The sequence below is a fragment of the Apteryx mantelli genome, chromosome 1, assembly GCF_036417845.1.
Source record: "Apteryx mantelli isolate bAptMan1 chromosome 1, bAptMan1.hap1, whole genome shotgun sequence".
Classification (NCBI taxonomy): domain Eukaryota; kingdom Metazoa; phylum Chordata; class Aves; order Apterygiformes; family Apterygidae; genus Apteryx; species Apteryx mantelli.
This window is the reverse complement of record NC_089978.1, coordinates 178,862,636-178,885,383: the sequence shown is the minus strand read 5'-3', so window position 1 is coordinate 178,885,383 and position 22,748 is coordinate 178,862,636. Positions and strand designations below refer to the sequence as shown.

The 22,748-nt window shown below is 39.7% G+C and overlaps 1 protein-coding gene across 1 annotated transcript in view; it reads left to right on the top strand.

The window, feature by feature from the left end:
* Positions 1–15,210, top strand: part of NAV3 (neuron navigator 3) — a 282,224-nt gene extending 267,014 nt beyond the window's left edge. Inside the window, exons 29-38 of the mRNA XM_067313062.1 lie at positions 739–836; positions 1,475–1,570; positions 1,863–2,031; positions 2,618–2,853; positions 4,776–4,930; positions 5,870–5,941; positions 6,377–6,573; positions 7,187–7,305; positions 10,086–10,289; positions 12,547–15,210. Of these exons, the coding sequence (XP_067169163.1) occupies positions 739–836; positions 1,475–1,570; positions 1,863–2,031; positions 2,618–2,853; positions 4,776–4,930; positions 5,870–5,941; positions 6,377–6,573; positions 7,187–7,305; positions 10,086–10,289; positions 12,547–12,666 (1,466 nt within the window). The 3' untranslated portion in view covers positions 12,667–15,210. The remainder of the gene's footprint in view (positions 1–738; positions 837–1,474; positions 1,571–1,862; positions 2,032–2,617; positions 2,854–4,775; positions 4,931–5,869; positions 5,942–6,376; positions 6,574–7,186; positions 7,306–10,085; positions 10,290–12,546) is intronic.
* The last annotated feature ends 7,538 nt before the right edge of the window (positions 15,211–22,748 follow it).

Genomic DNA, 22,748 nt, shown 5'->3' with positions numbered 1-22,748 from the left:
GCTTAGCCTTTAGTAAGAAATATATCCTTCTGCATTCTTGTTTTAGGAGTTAGGGAGGAGGTAGGTCTAGAAACAGAGGCACAAAGCAGATCAGAATCAATCTTTACCTCCAAGAAACTTAAAACCTTTAACTGGAGGAATGGCTGAACGCAGAGTCCCATTTTCAGGAGGAATGCAAATTGGTTTTCTAATGATTTCTCCTTCTAAGACTGTTTTATGGGGAAAAAAAGACTCTGTATCCATGTGGTGTACAGAAGGTAAAGAAATCAGCTGGAAAGAGAAATTAAAATGCTGTTTTATGGAGCAGCAAATATAACAGCACAAGGATTTGTTGCTTTTCTCTTGATAGCATTCTAAAGGACATGATGAGTGCCCAAAGGTGTAAAGTTAATTTAGGTTTTAAACAACCTTGTGGACATAAGGTAATTTCCAAGAAGGAAAGCAACAGCAAAATTGTAATGCAAGAATTTATTTCTTTCGGGTTTCCCAATTCATTTTTACATGGCTAAAGCTTCTAATTAATACCGCTTCAAACAATTGACAAATTGCTACTTTTTTTCATGTCCAACAGGAAAGGCGAAGTAGGAATAAGTACAGGTTCAAATGATTGTGCTGCCAGGTGTTGTGATGGCAGCCTTTCTTGTTAACAAAAACCCCCTTTGAACAAGTACTGAACCGGTGAGGTGGATATAACTGAAGTGATCTGTCAGGTTAATCATTTCTCTTCTTGTATCGTAGATATTTTGCTAGATGATGTCACAGATGGAGCACTCCACAAAGAAGGCCATAGCGTGAAAATTTTAGTCACTATAAACAAGGGCTATAGTCGAGCCAAGGTAAGTTCATTATCCAAAGATCTAGTCACAGAATTATAGCTCCAGCAAATCCTGAAGTGTAGTGGCTGAAGTCCTTTCACTATTTTCAGCCATGAACTAAATGGAAATATCCTAAAGATAGCACTTCCTTTCTCTGTCATCTGTATATGTTTAATACAGTCAGTATAATACATGCTAATAATATCATGTAGCCTCCTCCTGTCTTTGTGATGGCTCACACACTACCAATTCTCAGTTTAATTAGTGGTGAGATGTTCTGGGACCTGCTATCTCCATTCAAATGTGGTTATAAATTATATGTATGCCTTGGACCCTAAGGGTGCAAGAATGAATATGCTGCTGAAGTAATCCATCTGGAATCACATTGTCATGTTTTCATGTTTTATATTGTAAAAGTATTATAAATACAATGCAAATTTTAGTTGTTTTCAGCTTTCTCTAAATACAGATGCCACCTAAGAGCAGAGTAAGATGCTGTGTTTCCTTCCTTATATAGATGTACCACAGTAATATTATTGTTACCTATTTCTGGCTCAGAGATTATTAGTAAAGTTGTAGCATTACCTTCTGCTTAACATTATTTTTCCTTATTGGTAAATTTAGTTTTAGCCCAGTTTGTGAAACTTCTGTCTTTGTAGGATCAAAAAACACACGCATATCTGATAGGATCAATTGGAGTTAGCGGAAAAACAAAATGGGATGTTTTAGATGGTGTAATCAGACGCCTCTTTAAGGTAAGACACTGACAAATTAGCTCAAGTATTAATTCAGTATTTTTTCTCACTTTAGAAAAATTCTGTATATTTTCTTTTCTCTTGCCAAGTCTTTTTTTTTTTACTTATAGCTGACAGCACTGTTAAACTTTATTCTTAATGTTGTTGTTCTTTTTTCATGATCATAGGCAGTTCTCTATTGCATGCGACTTCAAGAATCTTCTTGAAATATGACTTCATCTGTATGTGCCTGTATTACTTTCATTCAGTGACCATATCTATTTTTATGTCTTATGTTTTCATATAACTTCAGGAATATATTTTCCGAGTGGATCCAGCTACCAGCCTGGGCTTAAGCTCTGACTGCATTGCTAGCTATTGTATAGGGGATGTAATTAGAGCCCATAGCCTAGAAGTGCCTGAACTGCTGCCTTGTGGATATCTGGTTGGAGATAATAACATCATCACTGTGAACCTGAAAGGTAAAACCACAAGAATATTTTTGCAGATATTGTATAGTTCTTCACTGCATTCCCCCATCCCTTCATTTTCTTTTAGACTTGATCTTTCTGTAGCCTGACCCCTACCACAGTGGGACATTTTGAGGCAAACCCAAGAATAACCCAGTTCCGCAGGAGAAAACTGAAACATTTCAAAAGCTGCAGGGATTTGCTGTAGGAAGGGAGAGAGACCTTCAAAAGAACTGTGCATGTATTGATGTGACAATTCGTAATCCTTGTGGCTGTCACTTTGGCCTTTTTCTATCATGATTGCCTGTAGTGTCTGAAACACATGTCTTTGCCTCACTGAGCCTTCTCTTCATGTTTACTTTGATTTCGTTTCTCCCATCCATCTAGTCACACTGCCACTGCCACTGTTTAATTTTTTGGCCCAGTGGAAGAATGTAACTATTTCCAACAGTAATGAGAACCTACAAAAGAGTTTGATTTAGGCAGAAGTATCTTACCTGCTTTCAGCGTGGCACAGACATCATCAGGCACTGGGTCAAACCTAAACTTACCTTAGCAAGGATGGAGACAAACCATTTTCCTTTTCTTTTGTTTCCAGGAGTGGAAGAAAACAGTTTTGACAGTTTTGTGTTTGACACATTAATTCCTAAGCCAATTACCCAGCGGTACTTTAATTTACTGATGGAGCATCGCAGAATTATTCTGTCGGGACCCAGTGGCACAGGAAAGACCTATTTAGCTAACAGGCTGGCTGAATATATAATAACTAAATCTGGCAGAAAAAAAACTGAGGATGCAATTGCAACTTTTAACGTAGATCACAAGTCAAGCAAGGTAAGTTACAGTTGAAATGGTAACCTATTGCCTGATTTGTAGTGAGGACATAGCGTAGATCCTATTAATTGGCATACTGTTTTGTTGCTCATTTTTCATCCTTTCCTACAAGGATTCAGTCTCTAATCCCATGAGGAATGAAGACCAGGTCTCTCTGTTCTAAACAGCATTGAAGCACTGTGAAGGAAACCTGAATTTTTGCTCACTTGAGAAAACCCACCTTAAGGATAGATGCAGAATGGAAACCCACGTAACTTCCGTTCTTAGAGTGTCTAACTCCTTTGTCAGAAAGGCTGGGTATATAGTAATGCTGGTCTAACTGACTTTTTTAAGAGTGAAAATAGAGCCTATTCTTGGCAGAGATTTGAGAATGAGGATTTTGAACTAGTAAGTTGGGTTCCATTTCTTAATGGACACTGTATAAATACTACTGCTGCCATAGTTTTGGAGCGCATCAGTCAGAATCTGACAATGCTAAAATTACCTCATGCATCATATCATATTCACAGTGATTTACTTAGCCCAAATTATCAAGCTTCTAACATGACTACTGTGCTACCCACAGATAATACTATTCACCTGTTATCCTAAATTGGGTATTCTCCTAACTTGGTACCCAGGAAGATGGTCAGAAAATGAAAGGTTTTGCCCAGGGCTTTCAGCTTTTCACAGAGCATAATGAATGTTAACATAATATAAGAAGGAAGAACATACAGATCCCAAAGGGATGGGAGAACCATTCCAGTAAAAACAGCTCTTTTCAGTGTCTTTATATAGATGATTTGTGATGCCATTTACTTTGGCAGGGAAAGTGTGCATATTTTATTGTTATACCGTATATGCATTTATAAGGGAAATCTTCCCACAGAGGAAAGAGCTTTGAGTTGCTGCTAAACTGCTTGTTGTATGTGGTTTTTTTTTTTTTTATTCCTATTCTTTGTTTCTCTGAAGATTACATAGAACTTCTGGGTTTATAATAAAAAAGAAAAAATATATCATTGTCAAATGCAGAGTGTGCTTGAATAATACAGATGGTGCTATTCCTTGGAAGAAACCCATGATTTTCCCCATAGAGATACCTGGTCATAAAAAGTCAAACAAAAAGCATTCTTGAAATAAAAAAAAATTACATGTTCCCATTAAAGAAAAAAAGATTTTGCTACCACCGATCCGTGAAGTAAAATGACAATAGGAACATTGTCCATAATACTGAGTATTCCCAACACTGACAAAATTAGATACCTCAAGGGATACAGCTGTAAAACTTGACTAGCCAAGACCTTCAAGGGCAAGGAAGTGTCAATAAAAATATGAAAAGTTTTGATTATAGAAAGTTTTATTTTATTCCAGCACTAAGTGGCAGCCAGGCAGATAGCTGACAGAAAAAAAAAATGTTTACACAGGGAACTTTATTAAGAAGTGTGATACAGTATCCTCAAAAGATTGAACAGATTTTCAGTGAGAGAGGTGAAAGGAGATATCTGAGGAAGCAGTTCAGTATGCCTAGATTGGGTAACAGTTTGTTGTTTTTGATATATGTGTGTGGCATTTATAAAATTGGAGGTCCAACAATTAACGTGAATATCTCAGCCCGCTGGAAATAGGATATTTTATTGCAGCCTATTTACCATTGGAGATAAGATATTTTATCAGCAGGTTCCTGAGGAATGTATCCACCAAATAGGAGTATGCATGCTTCAGTCTCTTGCCTTATGTTTAGTGCCTTTGTTTTTCCTAGCATATGACTTCAGTATTGCCCTAACTAGAAGCAGGTCTTCCTGCCTGTGCTGATCCAGCTGAATTATCCACAGTTGGGAAACTCTGCAACAGTTTCTTTATCTTTCTGGAAGTCTCTTCCACTGTAATTACATACACGGTCTAATCGGTCTAATCTTTTCTGTTTTTCGTTAATTCTGCTAAAGGATCTGCGACAATACCTAGCTAATCTTGCTGAGCAATGCAGTGCTGACAACAATGGTGCTGACCTCCCTGTGGTCATAATTCTTGATAACCTCCACCACATCAGTTCACTAAGTGACATCTTCAATGGTTTCCTCAATTGTAAATATAATAAATGGTAGGTTTCACACACCTTAACAAACAGTTAAAAGCTCTTTGCTGGTTTGCAAAATAAAATGTCCCAGTGGAACCTTAGACTCTCTTAAGCTAGATTGGGAAAGCCCTTATGCAGGTCCTTAAATCTAAGTGCTTGTATAATTTTCCCCTTCTTCAGCCAAATACTCAATATGTCTGCTTCACTTTATTTATATGACTCCCATGCACCTCAGTGAGATATAAATGTAGCACTGAATTTAAGGATGGATTTAAATGTTTGACTGGATTAGGGTCTTATTCCTTTTGCCCTGTCAGGTCATACAAGCTCATAAGTACTATGAGGAGAGGTTATGGGAGAGAAAGAATAAATGCACATTATAATAGTGGAATTTGAGATATGTGTGAACCCACAAACCATGCTATGCAAAAGCAGCTGTATAGCTGATGGACTTGCGTTTCCTACAGTTTTCCTGTGAGCCACAGTAGTGCAGAAGTGTGAAGCTGGCTGACTGTCCTTTATTGCCAAGCAACAATAAAAATAATGGTTTCTGGAAACTTCCACTGGCTTATTAAATAGGATATTTCTACTGTAAAAGCTCCATCATAGGGACTGCCCTTCGTAAAGTCACTGTATACTATGTCTTACTCATGAGATGCACTGGCTTCTGAAATTAAAACTCTGAGCCTACTACAAAGTAATGAGGTACACGAACACAAGTTTACCTCATTTCTTGTTACAGATGGGTATTAGTAAACTATAAATGTGCAGAAAGGGGAAACATGCAAGAATAAACATACCAAAAAGAGGTTAGTTCAGAAATAGTTTAAGTCTAAAACACATCTACGGTCTGTTTTCAAAGTTGGCCTAGTGCAGATAAGAATAAAAAATATTCTCTGAATATGTGAATGGGTTTTCCCTCAACAAAATTTCCACCTGAATCTGCTACTTTTCTCTTTTCAGTCCTTATATTATTGGAACTATGAACCAGGGAGTTTCTTCTTCACCAAATCTGGAGCTGCATCACAATTTCAGGTACATTCACTCTGTATTTACTTTGTGTTTGCACAGAACTCTAAAACTCCCTTCTTCCCAGCCTGGGTCTTCCACAAACATCAATCACAGCGGTTTAGCTCCTATGACTCTCCTATATTGATAACTCTCAGAATTGTGTTTTTCCTTCTGGTGAAAGAAACAAGATCCCTTTCCTGTATCTCTAGCATGATGCTACAGTTGTTGCCTTCCATTTATCTTCAGCGCTGTCTTGAATTCTAGCTGAAACCTGTAATCATGATTGCATTGCAGCAGTGGCAATAAGGAAAGAATATAACCTGGTGGTTTATTAGAGCTATTTTATGTTTGTTGGTTCACCAGCCTTAGGAGCTCATGACATCATTTTCATCTGCATGTTCAAGAGGATATGGTATATTTGCTATTCATTGCTACCTGACATTTATCCTTTCTTCCCAGGTGGGTGCTGTGTGCTAACCACACAGAGCCTGTTAAGGGTTTCTTGGGCAGATACCTGAGAAGGAAACTGATTGAGACTGAAATAGAAAAGAACATACGCAATAATGAGCTCATCAAAATCATTGACTGGATCCCCAAAACATGGCATCATCTCAACAGCTTCCTAGAAACGCACAGCTCTTCAGATGTAACCATTGGTGAGTCCTGGCCCAGTAGTTTGAAATAAGGATGCAGGTTGAGCATAGTAGAGATTACTAAAGGCTGAATTTGCTTTTTGAAAGTTATTCTGTCCCAGTCTACAATGGGAAATGCAAAATCACTCTGGGAAATTTGCCTGGTTAGCATTACCAGCAAGACTGAAAAGCAAATGCAAAGTTTAATGAGAAAGTTGTATTCCCTAGTATTTCTGTCTTGGTTGCTAAAGACTTTTAAGTAAATGATCATCATTTTAAAAATTCAACACCAAAAATGACCATAATAGCAAGTTTTCAAAGTTTAATTTTTTCCTGCTTTCACATTGCAGCGCAATTACAGCAATAAAAATAATAGGTCTGTCAGGTGGGAGATGTACGTATACCTGAGGTCTTTTAGTGGGTAAAACTTGCAAGTGTTCATCAGACCTTAGGATTGCGTAAAGTGACACTAGTTCATTTTTAGTAATAGGAAACTGATAGATCAATAGTTGTAGTCTCATATTACCATTTTCTTCATTGGAGTCGCTCCAGTACTAATTTTTCTTTAATTCTGTAAAGATTATTTTTAGTGTGTTCAACTTCTTCAACATTTTTAATACACAACTTGACTTCTCAGGTCCTCGCCTTTTCCTCCCTTGCCCTATGGATGTTGATGGCTCCCGAGTGTGGTTCACAGACCTCTGGAACTATTCCCTAGTACCGTATCTTCTGGAAGCTGTGAGAGAGGGACTTCAGGTAAATCACTTACTTCAAAGCAAATTTTTGTATTAGTTTCATAGGCTTTCTCCAAGATAGTTTTAAGCAATGCATCCAAGTGTTGTGATATTGTATTTACAAGAAAAAAAGTTGTGGTAGGTTTATAGAAAAAAGCTTTGGACTCGTTTTGACTTGCTCTTACCCTAATATATAATTTGGCTATATTTTATCCAGCACTAACTTATCTTAGATTTTTATAAAGAGAGTTTCTCCTCCGTGACTGCTGGAAGGCTCTTCTTTTTCCACCATTTGAACAGACTTCACAGCAATGCTGAATACAGCTCGTATTGCCTCCCTGAGTGAAGGCAGCCTCAGCCTATCACTGTATGGAAGAGCTAACAGCCCCTACAATGTGTAACGAAAGAGTTTTGGTCTGTCTAATCCTCTCCCACATATATATATATATCTAGGCATACAGGCATGTGGAGGAAAGCTTGTAAACAAGGATATTTTCACCATGCAGAAAGGATTTGTTTACTGGCCTTATCTAACCGGATAGAGAGAACTTGCTCTTTGGCCCTGGTGAACATGCAAGTCAGTCCCTTTTTTACCCTTGCATCTTGCACCACTGCTTGTATTTCCTCTGGTTTTGGTCTCTCCACTTTCCTTTCCCTGTAGGGCTAAGGTTTCCTCCCTGCTGTATTCTCATCATGGATAACTGCTGTCAGTTCAGAGTGTTTTGTTGTTCCTCCATCCTGTCCTCTCCAGAGCTAGGAGTTAGCAGCACTTCCATTCTCTTAACATTCTCCATTACCACACTAGTAAGGTTTTTTCTACTTTAATAGGAGGGCTGCAAATAGTTTTACTGTATAGCACTGTATGTTGTCCCACATAGGTGAAGAGTTAGGACCATGGCTTATCTCTGGAGCAAACCTAAATCTTGAAATTAATCCAGACTTTTTTTCCAGTTTCTGTGTGAGTTTCTTCCTTTTATTTTCTTTTTATGCACTGCAACCCTATGAAAAGATATATTGTGGAAAGGCAGTTTTTTGCTACACATGACTCTACTGACACTAAAAGAAATTACTGTGCAGTGCGGAGGGCATTGTTCTGGACCAGTCAAAGAACTGTGTAAGCAGTTGCAATTTCTTTATCACCTTGTGTTGACATGGTGACATACTGATTAGGTGGAGGTTTAGAATCTTGCCTGTTGAATATCTCATGCTTTCCTAAAACTGCTTCTCTCTCTGGGAATTAGAGAGTGTTTAGAGCTTATGCAAAAAAACCTGCCAAATGTCTGATAGAACAGCCACAGTGAGATTAACAGTGCTTGTTTGGACCAGCTATAAAAAAGCAGTGATACTCTTCATGCTCATATTTTCCCAAATATACAGGGTACCTACTTAAATGAAAAGTTCAATTCTAGAGCAGAAGATGGCAGCAGACAGAAGAAAATACAGTGTTTCATGAACCTTTCCAATTTTTAGATGCTTTGGATAACTTCCATAGAACAACATTTTTAATGATACACAGAAATCTTTTGTATGATATAATTAGGTGTTCCTAGATCCAGAGGAGAGTGGACTTTCTAGCCTGGTACTTAGCAAACTCATATGTCAGACCCAGAATCTACACTCCTTGCTCCAGACTCCAGAAAAGATTTGATCTCTGTTAATCCCAGAATGAAGGAAATGCTGCCTCCAGCCTGGAGTTAGCTTTCTACCTCCCTGCAAAAACATTTCCTCTTGGCTCATTTAGGCAGATCCCTGCTAAGCAGCCTAGTCTCTGTGAAGTGCATAAGGGGGGATACTGAGTACGTATCCCTGTGCATACTATAGGGAAATTGTCTGCCTAACCTGGAGCTCTGCATTCAGCAAGTGCCTGGGAGCAGGTGTTGCAGTGATAAGCACAACTTATCTCTGTGGCTTTAGCACTAAAATCCTTAACTATTTTATTCCTCATTAGGAGTGCAGCCCATCTGAATGCTCCATAAGTGTATACCCTGCCAATATGATGCTGCTACTTGGACTGTCTGAGGCTGTTTATGCTGGCACAGATCACAGAAAGCACTCGTGGATGCTTCCCAAGCTCAATGTGTCGTTTTTACTGCAGATAGCATAGCTGAAGGGAATTTGTAAAGCAGCAACCAAGGATCTCCCAGTTAACATGTTGCTCGTGAACTGCAGTGAGGTGTTGGGGGGGTCGGGGGGGGAGGGGGCGCATTTTACTGAGGAAGCTGACAGACCTCCTAAACTTGGAGAGTTCTCGCTCTTCCTTCCTTCTGCTCTCCTTCTGGATTTGTAAGCATTGCTGTGCTCCACAGTAGGGAAATCCTGGCCTTCATGAATTTCTTCTCTGAACCTTGTGAAAGATCTCAAACTTAAGCTGTGGACCAGATGTCTACTCCTGGATCCGGTTTTGCTAGGAGAAGAGAACAATCTGTCCTGGCACTTCCTCATTCTCTTCAGACAAAATCAAATTAACTTGAATATTTTAGACAGAGCTGAGTTAATTTTCACTGATATGCCTTAAGCGAATTACCTAACGGTTTTGTTTCATGTTGTATCAAAAACTTGTAACTGTCACTGTTGCCTTCGAGTGTCACTAGTTACGGAGTACTTTTCAACTTGCAGCCATTGAAAGAGCACTAATGGAGCTGAGGTCACTTGAATATCTGATCATATCTGAGTGCTGAGCACTTTTGAAGCAAACAATTTACTAAAAAGGTTTAGATGTGTTTGATTACTTTTTGTCTGCTATTACAGCTGGTACTGAAAACGCTGTAGGATAAAAACTTATGTGTTTTATCCATAATACAGATGTATGGTAAGAGGGCACCTTGGGAAGATCCCTCCAAATGGGTAGCTGATACCTATCCATGGAGCTCTGCATCTCTACAGCATGAGTGGCCATCATTACTTCAGTTAAGACCAGAAGATGTTGGGTACGAAGGTTATACATCAGCAAAAGAAGGAACAACATCAAAGCATGTCCCACAGAGTGAAACAGAAGGGGATCCCTTGGTAAGATTTAAACTTTGGGAAAAATGCTCTGCAGTATGTACTTTACTGCCACACATTAAATTGTACAATGTACAGTAAAGAATGTACTGTTTACCTGTTCCAATGTGGTCTTTTAAAATGAATCTTACTATAATTTATAAAAAAAAATGATAGGAATGAAAGGAAAATCTGTCAAGAGGGAAGATATCACTATCAAGTTAATGTGTCCTTAAATTGTATGCATTTCCCATCTGCCCAGGAATGTGTGTGGTCTTCATCATGATAATGTCTGGGTACTGCTCTTAAGCAATTTATTAATCGATTTATTCTAAAAACATCTTTTTGGGTTGGGCAATTTGTCATCTACATTCTACAAATGAGGAACTCACATTATCTAACTTGTCTGTCGTAGAGAATTTAGTGGAAATGCAAATTCGACAGCCATCGTCCCCTTCCTCAGAACACTTTAAGATAAATGATGACTGTATAACAGTCTTAATGTATAGGGAATGCAAGTGTGGTGACATTGAAAGATAAGAGGTTGATTTCCCTATAAGCCGTGTATTGTTTCATTTAAATATGATCCCAGATGTCTGGGTTTACCAATGCCTCCTCTGGTAATGGAATATTAAATTGCATATATTGAACTGCTATTCTTTTATAGTACTTTCTCTGTAGACTGTCTTCATCATAATTCATAATACCATTTTAGAGGACTACCTTCGGAATACAATGAATGGAAAGGGAATTTCTCAGAGCAAAAAGGATTGAAATCTTAGGAGTGCTAAGGAAATGAATCCATAGCCCCACCAAAGTGTTCAGTCCCCCAAACCAGACCTTGCATCCTGAAAAAGTGTAGAGAATCAGCTCATCTGACCCCCTGTCTCCCAGTACAAAGGCTCTGGGGTGACTGACCCTGTGATTTGGGCTGCCAGCAAGCATATTGGCCAGGTTTCCGGCACGTATGCATCACCTTCCACTAAGCAATATATGAAAATGCTTAGGAGGCTGAAGAATTCAGTAGCCCATCACCCTTGCTCCCTACCCACTGCAATCATTTGCTGTTTACAGCTTCCTATATTTGAGTAATTACGAGAAGCTTGAAACTTCTGCGTGTAGGGCTTGCCCCTGCCTCCGGGGGAGCTGATGGGAAGACAGACAGTGACGCTGGGGGAACAGAATCACAGCCAATGATTTTATCTGTGGAGCCAGGACATTTCGTATGTAGGCTATATTACACACCTACTGCATGTATCCTGCATCCTCAAATATGCATAGCTATTAAACTTACAGCTAAAGCTACCTGACAGCATTAAACAATATTAAACACTGCTCAAAGTCTAGAGAAAGCTTTACAAACTGCAGGCTTGAGACCATAAAGATGTAAGGATTCCTGAGCAAACCTGAAAAGGGGCTTAACACTCACACACAAAATACCTCTCCTTCTTCTGGTTTTCATTCCTGTTTTCTGTAATGACAGCCTATTTGTTCTTTGAAATACATTAAAATGATGTTAACATTGCTTGCAGCCCTGAGTATGCTGGCAGGAGTGGATGTTTCATAAATAAAATCCTGATCATTACACAGAGTTAGGTGTCAAGCATCCAAATAATTTTCTGGAGCTTACTGCTGGTTTTTATGATTTTTCAGATGGACTTCAGGTTCCAGCAATGCCCAAATGAATTATGTGGGGGTTCTCCCTCTCCTGGGAAGGAGGGTCTGTTGCTGCTCCCCTTGCTGAGGTCAGCTCCTCAACAGCAGATGGTACTCTTTTATGAAGCAGCTGGCCTCAGTCCACCCCTCACTCGCTGCCTCCCTGTCTCTCTCTTGCAGAGGGGGCATGTTTGTGTGATTATGTTTTTAGTTGCTTTTCCAATGTATTCTGTCTACTTCATCCAAAAATTATTTGGAAGCTTGACTGTTTCCAAATACAGGCCCAGATGTCCAGCTGCGGTACGGCTTCCTTCCCCTGCCTGTGTTGCAGCTGCAGCCACAGCCGTTCTCACCTGTGAATTAAAGAGAGTTACCAGGCAGCTCCATTATACCCCCCTGGCTCTTTGGACCTTTAAACTTGCACTTCTATTTAAAGACCAGAAGACAGTGAAAAGGGTGCCAGAAGGAGCCACTGATACCTCGCCCTTTCCAAAATCCTTCTGTGTGGTCCCCTCAGCTAGATACCCACACACTCCATACAGCAGGGGAGCTTTATTAAATTTTAGCATGGCTGCTGCAGCACTGAATGAGACAAGTTTATGAAAACATTTCCTTCTTCTTTCAGATGAATATGCTAATGAGGCTTCAAGAGGCAGCCAACTATTCGAGCGCACAAAGCTGTGACAGTGATAGCACCAGCCACCATGACGATATTTTGGATTCATCCCTTGAATCAACTCTCTGAAAGAGACAAACTGTGGTGGAGGATCATGGTAAAATCTGTTTCCACTAGACCACTGCCAGTATTAAAGCAGCACGCTGAGGTCCCTGAATGAGAATGGTGTGTCGTAGTAGGCAGGAGACCTAACTCTGCAAAGTCAGGAAGAAAAATTGAAGTGGAAAGCTTGAATTAGTTTAATTTCAAGGCATTTCAATATCTTGGAGCCAAGTGAGACTCCATTTGTCAACTGGAAAGGGCCCTAGATCAAGGGCATCTAAGCAGATTGCACATGTGTTAGCCAAACTGGAATTTTTTTTCCCTTTTCTTCTCTCTCTCTCTGCCTCTCTCTCTCTGTACAAGTTTACAGTGCAAACTTGTTTGGTTTCTTTTTCCTTTAGTTTACCCTGACACACTGCGTGAACAATGCGGTCTTCTAGTTCTCTTCTAACCTCTCTTGTGCCACATGGTGCTGGTCACAGGACTGCAGTGGTGTTTGCGTTGTACGCTACTGCCCATTCCAGAACAGGTCAAAGATGATGATAGTAACTCAGAAAGCACAAACAGTATTGTGCAATCACCAGAAAACATGACTGTGATATGCTGGATAAGTGCCAATTTAATTCTAACTGCCATGGTCACGGTGATGCGCTCCATCAAGTTTTTAGTGTACGAGTCACAGATTTTATAAAGTTGTTTTTACCACAAAGGTCTTTTTTAACCACCTGCCCACTCCTTAACAACAGTTTTATACCAATTATTAATCAACACTGATTAAAGGCTTTTTAGGGCTTCATTTGTTTGAGCCTTTTCAGTGAAAGAAGGAACATTTCCTATGGTGCTGTCTCACTGCCTTAAAACAGATTTCTAGAACAGTTTTACAGTTGGTTTAATTCCTAAACCATTGGTAATTTACACTGTTTTTTTCTTCATTTACTAATGAGAAAATGTCAGTTAACACAGTAGCCTCATATCTGTATATCATGATTTTTTAAAGAAATGGATAGGAGAAAGAACAGTTGCTATATAATATTTTTATCTTGTGAATAGATTGCTCTGCCTACCCTCAGAAATATACAAGGAACCCAAACCCACTTCCACTGCCACCGAAATGCTGAGAAAATCGGCTCAAATCCATTTGGTCCCATGGAATGGAGTTTTTGGAGGACAGATGTTTTGAATTCTTATCCAGCAGAGCTGGATGCACTTGATGCAGCATGAGCACAAATATTTGTGTTTTTTTTTCCCTTTTTCTAGTTTTAGCATGTTGTTTTGATTGCTATTGTTGTACATGAAAAAATCAGCGTAAAAGAACACTGAAGCAGTGATGTCCACTGTGGAAGAGGAAGAGTTTATACTGTAAAAGTGGGTTGGTTTTGCACAGTCTACTGGGTGGGTATTGTAAATATTAAAAAAAAAAGAAGCCTTGCACAAATCAAATCAAAAACAAGCAAACAAAAAAAATTGTATTTTATTCTGTTGGTGTTAAGAGATGTTTCACTTGCTGAGATTTCCTGTATGTTACAAACAAATACAGAATGCAAACCTTAAAAGCTGTTATTACCTGGTGTGTTTGTCCTGTATTTACAGTTGCTATGACTATGCAGGAGCTATCAAAGCTAGAGTGAGCATGTTTCAGTTTCTATATGAAACCAATACATTTTGGGGGGAAAAAATCTGAAAATGTTTTAAGTGCATATGCTATGGCAGGCTACAAACAGATTGCATTAAAACTGCTCAGAATACTCGGAAATGCTCTTTTACCACAAGAGGCATCTGGTTAAAATAATTGCATATAAACAAGAAGGTACCTAAGGGCTTTGGCATTGTGTAGACATGTACTGTACACCTACATGGATGTTACCTTCAGGATGTGCAATTGGTGCTATTAACTCTTTGTGGCCACCCTGTGGTCACTTGCTGTAAAACAAAGATAAATCAATGCAGTTTTCAAATGGCACTGAGCTGCATCACTGAATCTAGAGGTTCCTACACGGTGCTATTGCCCTAATAAAACTCCAACTGATTTTATGCAAATAGGATTCAGTCAGACCAACATTATGCCCCCCAAATCTGGATCCATTCCTGTTGTAAAATGTCAGCACATACATCCTGACCAACTCAAAGAACTAAAGGAAAGCTGCTCTTTCCTGTACCTGTGGTCTGAGCAAACTTGCAAATCTTTTCCTGCCATATTTAACATACAAACACACGATATTACATATACAGAACTTCCTGCAATGCATCTCAGTGAGTTCACCTAGTTTACAACTCAGAAATTGTTTGTGAAACATTTGTCTGTATACATTTTATATTTTGTACATTTTTGATGTAACATATCATGTAAATAGACAGAAACAGTGAAATAAATCATCTGAAAAGTTTTGTAGTCTTTGTAAAGCCCTAATAATAAGTATTTGGTGTCATCGGACTTAACTGGATGATGTATTTTCTATTGGTTTATTGTTCCTCTAGCTTGTAAACCAGCTTGCATATATTTTTTTGCAGGTGTGCGCACTGTATCTGTCTAAATTATTACTTTGCCATTAAAGTGGAATTATTTATTGAAAACACAGTCTGGTGTTTTTGCAGTCAGGACCACTTAAGGGTCAGATACTATTTCAAACATACAAATGTATAAACAAAATGACAAACTGAAGGATGTAATTTTTTATATTCAGCAGAACTGATCTCTGTAAAAAGACAATTAAGTACACTTTGTAGTTCCAGTGATTCTATATTATTCTTGAATGATTTTTCCTGTGTTGGGAACAGGTTGTGCAGTTCAGACGTGATCTCACAGTCTCCTCCTCCTCGAGATTAGCTTAAAGCGCAAGGGTATTGATTTCAGTGGTGGTAAACCTGTACAAAACTGGTGCAGTATTATGGCTTATTTTCAAACTTGAAAGATTTAGAGCTACCTCCTCAGCAGGTATAGATCAATACAATTTAATAGAATTCGAAGAAAGCAAGTAGAGTTATGTTAGTTGAGCTAGTCATAGATTTTGAGACTGGAAGAGATCATTATGTTCCTGCAAGCTGTAGCACCTCAGCTCTAAATCTTAGCAGCAGGTCTGTAATTTCTCCTGAAATTGTCATGTCCCTTGAAAGACATTTAGACATAACAGTATGGAGTAGAAGATCTACCGTATCACTGTCACTGTGGTTATTTATTCACTGGTTTGGTTTGTTTTATAAGGGCTTTACTTGTAGTTAGATCTTACATAGCTTTTTTATTCAAGAGAAAAATAACCCAAGCAGTCTTTTGGTATGCCTTGTCTTCCAAGAAGCCGGCTTTCTAAGGTTCCTTCCAAGAAGCCAGCCACCATCAAAAACATCTTTTACATTTAAGTGAAAGTCGTCCTTGCTTTTCCTTTTGCTACAATAAGTAGGTTGCTCATTCTTAGCTTTTCATGATAAGGCATGCCTCCCAGGGCTCACAGCATTTCTGTAGGACTTTCTGAACACTTCTAGATTTATCAGAATCCTTTCGGAAGTGTGGGGACTAGAGCTGCACACTGTATTCCTGTGATGATTTTACTTATGCTATAAGCAGAACTAATATCACCTCCCTACTCCCACTTCATATTTTCCCTGCTTAGGCTTCAGGGGTGACATTCACTCGCTTAATTGCATCATCCTACCAGAGACTCCTGTTCAGTTAATTATCTACCAAACCCCTGAGTTCTTTTGATGTTGCATCATTTCAGAATACTTTGTCCAATCCTGTCTGTGTAAATGATGATTTTTGTTCCTCAGATGTGTGACTGCAAATTTATCTGTATTAAAACAGGTTATTCAAGTCAGCCCACCCTACCAGATGATTCAGATCTTTCTATACAATTGGCAGCTGTATAATTTACCACTCCACCAACTTCTCTGTCTCCCATCGTTTTACTTTGCCTTTCAGTTTATAGATAAAAGTAGTAAATAACGTGTCAAGAACAAATCCCCATTGAATCCTGCTAGGAATCTCTGTGAAGATTTCTGTTTTACAGCTACATCTTTAAGTCAGTTATTTCATTTGTACCCCAGTTAATGTGGGTATGAATATCAGAATGCCTTTCAGAACCATATGTGTATAATATTATAGGAAATACATGAAGAATTACATGGTTTCTCCAGCACTGTAGGTCTCTAAGGATGTATTAGCTTAACTTCTGTTGAAAATGCCGTATGCAGAGCTGGTCTTAGACAGAAAGGGGAAGGAACTAGGTGACTTTAGAGATCTCATTCGGTGCTACTTTCCTATAATTCAGTGTTGCAGTCTTTGCATGTTATCCAGCTGCCATTGCTTAAGGGAAAAAGTATTTAAAATATTTAATTGTCAAATTCTTTCTGTGTCTACTGTGTGAGCATTTGCACTTATTAGCTTTTGTCTGGAGACCTGCCTGGTGAATACCCAGTTTCCCAGGACAGGAACAGGATAGCCTCTGAGAGGAGTATTTTTAGCGAGGTGCTTGAGACATTGCTCTTGCTTATGGAAACTCTTTTTTTATTCCACCATTAAATACCCACTGTGTTTCTCAGCATGCTATACTTTTTCTTGATAACTGAATAATGTCACACAAATTAAATGCTACCACTATGTTTGGCAATGCAAGAGCTACAAATGTGCTATCGTGGGAGAAATGTATTGCTGGGTGATAATACCAATAGCAGAAAATAGAATCTGTCATGAAAGATAAATTAACTAAGACCCAGGCCATGCGACCTTGCCTTTCTACAGTAAATTGCATTTACTGTTCTTTGTTCAACTACAACCCTAAACAAACATTGATAAATAGCAATGAGTGAGCACACTGAGTGAAGTAAAGTCCTGTTTTTAGTAACAAATTTCATAAATTAAATAATGTTTTGTCTTTGTCAGTGTATCTACTTGTTTCATATGCAGTTTTTATTAAATCATATGATACAATTTAGGAAACTAAAATATGTCCTGACAATTAAATGCCAAAGCTGAAAGAAAAGGCACCTGGTAACTGCTGTGTAACAAAATAAAGCATTTACATGATGACTCATAACCAGTGCTAATGATTTTATCATGCCATAAATGGATGGCTCTGAAAGAACAAAGAGGCAGACAAAATACTTATTAGCTATATAACCAAACCCCAAGGACTTTGTGAACTCTAAGAAGTCATTTAGACTTAGTGAACTGTATTCTAGCACTGATAATTCAATGCACCTAAAATATGTGCAGCTAATCCTGTGTTCTGCTCTCTACAACAAGTCCAATGACAAGGACATGCAGACTGAAAAAGACTCTACAGTGCAACTGTTAATTCAAGTTAGTTGTTCCACTCCTGTAGGCTATGTACAGTAAGGAGCTACAATTTCTGTACAGCAGTCCTTGAGCTACCAGAAGTAATTGGGTGGCAGAATAAATAATTTAGCTCCATCATTACTGCACTCTTCATACAACTGTTGTGATCTTCAGTCTATCCTGCCCCTCCCTGTCCAGGTCAAGCTAATAGCATGGTGCTTGGATTAGGCTTACAGACTTCTCATTGTGGCTGGGGAAAGTCATGCTGGAGGCAAAGTCTTACATCTTAACTAACATTACAGGGAAAACGTATTTTTCAGCTAGTGGAAAAGAAAAAATATCTAAAAAATATCTAAAGAATATCTAAAAGGTATGTGAGGAAACTTTATTGTCTTATTAGTAATTGCTGTGATTAGTTGCAGTATTACTTAATGTCTTTTTATTACTGCTTTCATAGCACCAGTGTGGCTCAAATATGTTATAATGTTTCTGAAGTCTTATAGCTGTGTAAAAATTTCTGCCATTAACAAGTTATCTTTCTAAGTTTAAAATAATATTGCTTGTTTGAGAGTTGGTTAATACCTTGTTTCAGACCACCAGCCTATTTAACAAACTATATCCACACATGGTACAAAGAGACAAGAGTCTCTGACTTTAAAGAAAATATTTAATGTTCTTATGTGCAGTAAGTGATATTCTTGTAAGTGGTGTGCATGGACGGGCTGCATTTATTCACATAGACAGGTGCTTTGCTAGTACAGGCCCTAAAATGGAAGGTTAACAGAAATTAATCCGAAAGGGCCGACTGTATTGTGGCTGGCAGGGCCCATCAGCAACTTGAGGCAGAGCAATTGCTGGGGAATGGGGCTGGAGGGGGGCGAGCGGGGTGGTATTTATAGGTATTTCAAGCAAATTATCTTGAGAGCTAAAATCTTGTAAAAAACTAAACTCTTCCACTCCTGTTATGGAGTTACTGAGGTGCATGCTTGGGAGTAAGTAAATAAGATGAGCTTAAAGTTTTTAAAATTCTTAACACCTCTCCTTAATTTCTGTCTTGAATATAGAGCTAAGCATGTGCTGAAGTGCTTTCCTAATTCAGGATTCAATGCCCGCAATTCATTCTTTTGTAAACCACTCTCTTTAGGGGATAAAATGGTCAACTAACTGCCACAGTATTCAGCCCGAGATTTTTTGTAGAGACTGTGCAGAATATTATGCTTGAGAGTTATAATTCAGTTGCCTGCTCAGGCACAGCATTTAGCAGGATACCATACTGCTAATTCAAATATTCTCTAAAGTTGAATAAAACCTTCAGCCTACATTGCTGATCAGAATGGAGAGGAGCCGCCTTTGCTGGAGTGGTGCAGCTGGTGGCAATAAAGCTTAAGTGCCTGTTGGTAGTTACAGGACAACAGAAAGGTTGCTTCACCTGGAGGAAGATGGATAAGCTATAGCATGTGTTACAAGGCACACTGAAAGAAATCTTTCATGCTGGAAAAACATCAATATCATTCAGCTGCTACCATGCTTTGCTGTATATTGGAGTCAGCCAGGAAACTTTTATAATTAATCATAACATTATTTTAGCAGGTATCAGATATTTGTGGGTTTTCTGAACTATGCAGTAACTGAAGTATAAAGTAAGGGCTGAGACTGAACACAAACCTTTTACATGCTTGCTTCAAAGGCCATGTTATATTGAAACTCTCTACCTAATGATCTGGGACACCCTATGGTGAGTGGAAATTACACCCATACCCACAGAAAGCTCTGTGCTTGCCCCAAACTGCTGAGTCCTGGTTCTGTCCTTCCTCTGGGGGCAACCTGGGGGAGGATACAGAGAAAAAAGGATCTCTGGTTCATTGGCCTATTCATGCTCGCAAAAAAAATAAGCCAAAACCCTTTGCTGCTGAATCTCTCCATTCAGTTTGGTTAGCAGACCTGCCAAATATCATGCTACAGCAGGTCGGGAAGTTTCCAACTAAAGCTGTCGCTTGAAGCCAAAATGCTGCACCAAAGATTATCAGCGTAAACCAAGTTTAGATGAACCCCAAGCAGAGGTTATTTCTGGCCCTGTTTCCTGCCAGCTTTGGAGGCAGCTGCAACCGCAGCAGGGCTTTCGAGGTCCACAGCTCCAGCACGGTTCTGCTGGGCCCCCCTGGCACGGGGCGTCTTGCTGCAGAGCTGAGGAGCCCCTGCTGGTGGGGGCTTCGCTCCCAGCCCCACAGCAGCCAGCTGGCAGCCCGGAGGCCCCAGCGGCCGCCAGAGCGGGTGGTGTGTCTTGGCTTCCCAACCCACTCCTCAGTGCTAGGGAGCTACCCAGGCTACCTTCAACGCTCACGGAGAAATGCACAGCATCGCCTGGAGCTGGAGACGATCTAAAGCCTTCAGGGCTTGAGGAAGAGGCAGGGAACAAAGTAGGTGGTTGCTGTGATGTGCTCCAGACAATATGAACAAACCCGCTTTTTCTGGAATGAAAATGTGGAGCATTTCTTTCTATTAGAATTTTTTTCCTTTTATTCCAAATTATTAGACACGCACGCACACACACACAGGAATTTTCTGTAAAGGTAATTTTTATATGAAACTGGCTCCTTTGGTTTTAGTACAGGTTCCTTAACAGTTCATTTAGGCTGCAGTTGCAAAGTTAGCAGCTGAGCAGGGGCTGATTTGCTTTTTTTTGAGGCAGATATTCCAGTGTACTCTGGGAAGTGCTGTTCCCATAGCAGGGAAGGCACACGCACGGGTAACTCAAAGCAATTAGGTTTTAGCCTTCTTTTTTTCCTCTTGGATCCTATTTTAGATGAGAAAACAGCTCCTGGCACTGTCACATTGTCTTCTCTCCCTCTCCATCCCCCTCTCACTAAGCATGTCCCTTCTTCCATTTCAGCCTTTCTTGTATGTTCTCCTCTTCTCAGTCGCGTCCACAGCTACTCTCTGGTCAGCTCTCCTCCGCTCCGTCGCGCATTTTGCTGTCGGTCTCCTTGCTCGCCGGCGGGCAGCTTGCCCCTCAGGGCGCGCGAGGAGGGCGCAGTGTCCATCGCTGGCTCTGCGCGCCGGACAGACGTCCCCAGAGCTGAGCAGCGAGCCGCGACAGCAGCCCCGGCAGCAGCATCCTCTCCTGGTGGCTGGCTGAGCACTCGCTGCTCTGCCAGCACGGCAGCCAGCACCGTTGCAGCAGCAGGAGCCTCGGGGAAGGAGCCCTGTATTTCCCCCATGGCCAAATGTTTGTGGTGAAAAAGCTGAACGACTTTTGAGGTCCTGGATCCTCACTGCTCCTGTCCATTTCCATGTCCCACCATCTCTGCTGGCAGAGAGATATGAAGTTAAAAACCACCTTTTACTGGGGTTTAGTACTCTGTCTGAAATAAGTAGCTCACATTTAGTAGCCTAGAGGAAGCATGTGGGATGTTAAATAGGAGACATGCAGCTAGCTGGGACCTAGGAAAAGGGGATTAGAGGCTCTGAACCTCTTCTGCAATGCTCCAGCTGTGTTTGATTCTTTTGAAAAGATTTATATTCTCTTGTTTTGTTGTTTGCTGGAGGAAAAGTGGGATATCTGCACTGCCACTGCAGTGATACGTCACAGGCCAAGAAAGGTGAATTTTCACAGTAAAAAATGGAATTCTGATGCAGTTTCAGAGATAACAAACACAAACATCTCATCTTGAAAGTGAACCAAAGTCTCTTTGGCATTTGGAAGAAAATTAGAAATAGTCATGTTACTATAGTGATATTTGATAAGTAGTCATTAGCTCCAGGCAGACACAGAAAACTGTGTTTTCCATAGCTGTCGTTGGAGTTACAATAATCAGATAATATTATTAAGTACTTGCCTAGTGCTTTTGAAGCATCATCTCGGAGTACTTTTACAAAGGTCAGGATGAGCATTATTACAAGAAATGAATGGGAAAGAAATTTCATTAACAGCAGAGGGGTGCAGACAGCAATAAAGCAAGGCTTCATGCATAAACCTGTGTCTCAAGATGCTGCTAATGAATAAAGCCCTGGAACTGACTGACATTCCTATTATCTATTATTCTTTTCTCAGGAAGGGGGTATATATAATGCGTAGCTTCAGAACATTTTGTGAACTGTCATCACAGAAGCTATTGTTTTCAATAACAAAAAAAAAGATGTTAGAAAAGCCTTTTAGACCCGCATAATAGCTTCTAGAAACTATGCAACTTTTTGTTGTCTGTGTATGTGAATATACACAGACAGAGGGAAAAGGTCATTGGATTTGGAGGTTTCAGAGAAGTGGATTTCCCAGGGCTGCTGATGTTAACTAAGTGACTAAGGAGCCTGAATTCTGTTTTCAATAGTGACTTGAGACTTCTTAAGTAGTCTTTGTATCACCCCTAAAAGGTCTTTAAATCTATGGTTGTTTGTGACAGTTTTGCTCAAACTCTTTGTGCTTAAGGTTCAATGTGACAAGGATAGATATTTCAGCTTAGATTCCCAAAAGCATTTAGGCCTCTGGCTTCCAAATTTCAACTGTCCCAATTAGTGGGACTAGAGGCCTACATGCCTTGGTAGAGCAGGGATTTCCTCTTTGCCTTCGGGAAACAAAAAAAGATGAATCACCCCATATACTGTGATATAATGTTTTGTCTGCAAATGAGGTTTCCAGGCAATTGCTAGACATACATTTTTGGATCCTGTTTTTCTAGTCTGACAACAGTAATCTTAGATATAACTGGTTTGCTGACTAGTCTAGTCCAGCTACAAGTCAAAAGACTCCATTTTATCAGGAAATGGCTAAAACTAAAGTTCTGGCAGCAGCAGCAGCTTCTGTAACTCCATCAAACTTGCTCAGCCCAGCTCTTCTCAGGAGATGGCA